This window comes from Nestor notabilis, unplaced genomic scaffold (assembly GCF_000696875.1).
Source record: "Nestor notabilis isolate BGI_N333 unplaced genomic scaffold, ASM69687v1 scaffold24367, whole genome shotgun sequence".
Taxonomy (NCBI): domain Eukaryota; kingdom Metazoa; phylum Chordata; class Aves; order Psittaciformes; family Psittacidae; genus Nestor; species Nestor notabilis.
In genome coordinates this window covers 2,053-2,349 of record NW_009937245.1, presented here as the reverse complement: position 1 = coordinate 2,349, position 297 = coordinate 2,053, and the positions used below count along the sequence as shown (strand labels likewise).

The following is a 297-nucleotide window of genomic DNA, read 5'->3' as shown; positions in this document are numbered from 1 at the left end:
TCTGTGAGCTCTGCTGCTCCCTCTGCTGGGGGTTTCCCAGGGCTCAGCTGCAGGGCAGGAGCACGCAGTGTGGCCGTCCCCGTCTGTGGCATGTGTCCCCGTGTCACCCCAGGGTGCTGCCTGCCCGGGAGTGATGGGAGCCTCGCTTCTCCACAGGGATGGGGAAAGGGCAGCACCGGATGCCTTCGAAGGACGAGCTGGTGCAGCGGTACAACCGGATGAACACCATCCCGCAGGTGATGGGCGGCATCCAGTTCCAACCCCTGCCACGGGCAGGGACACCTTCCACCAGAGCAG

At 65.7% G+C, this 297-nt stretch overlaps 1 protein-coding gene across 1 annotated transcript in view; it reads left to right on the top strand.

Annotated features, from left to right (window-relative positions):
- Nucleotides 1-158: 158 nt before the first annotated feature.
- LOC104408988 (poly [ADP-ribose] polymerase 6-like) overlaps nucleotides 159-297 on the top strand; it is a 742-nt gene continuing 603 nt past the window's right edge. Inside the window, exon 1 of the mRNA XM_010018743.1 lies at nucleotides 159-260. Coding sequence (XP_010017045.1) covers nucleotides 159-260 — 102 coding nt within the window. The remainder of the gene's footprint in view (nucleotides 261-297) is intronic.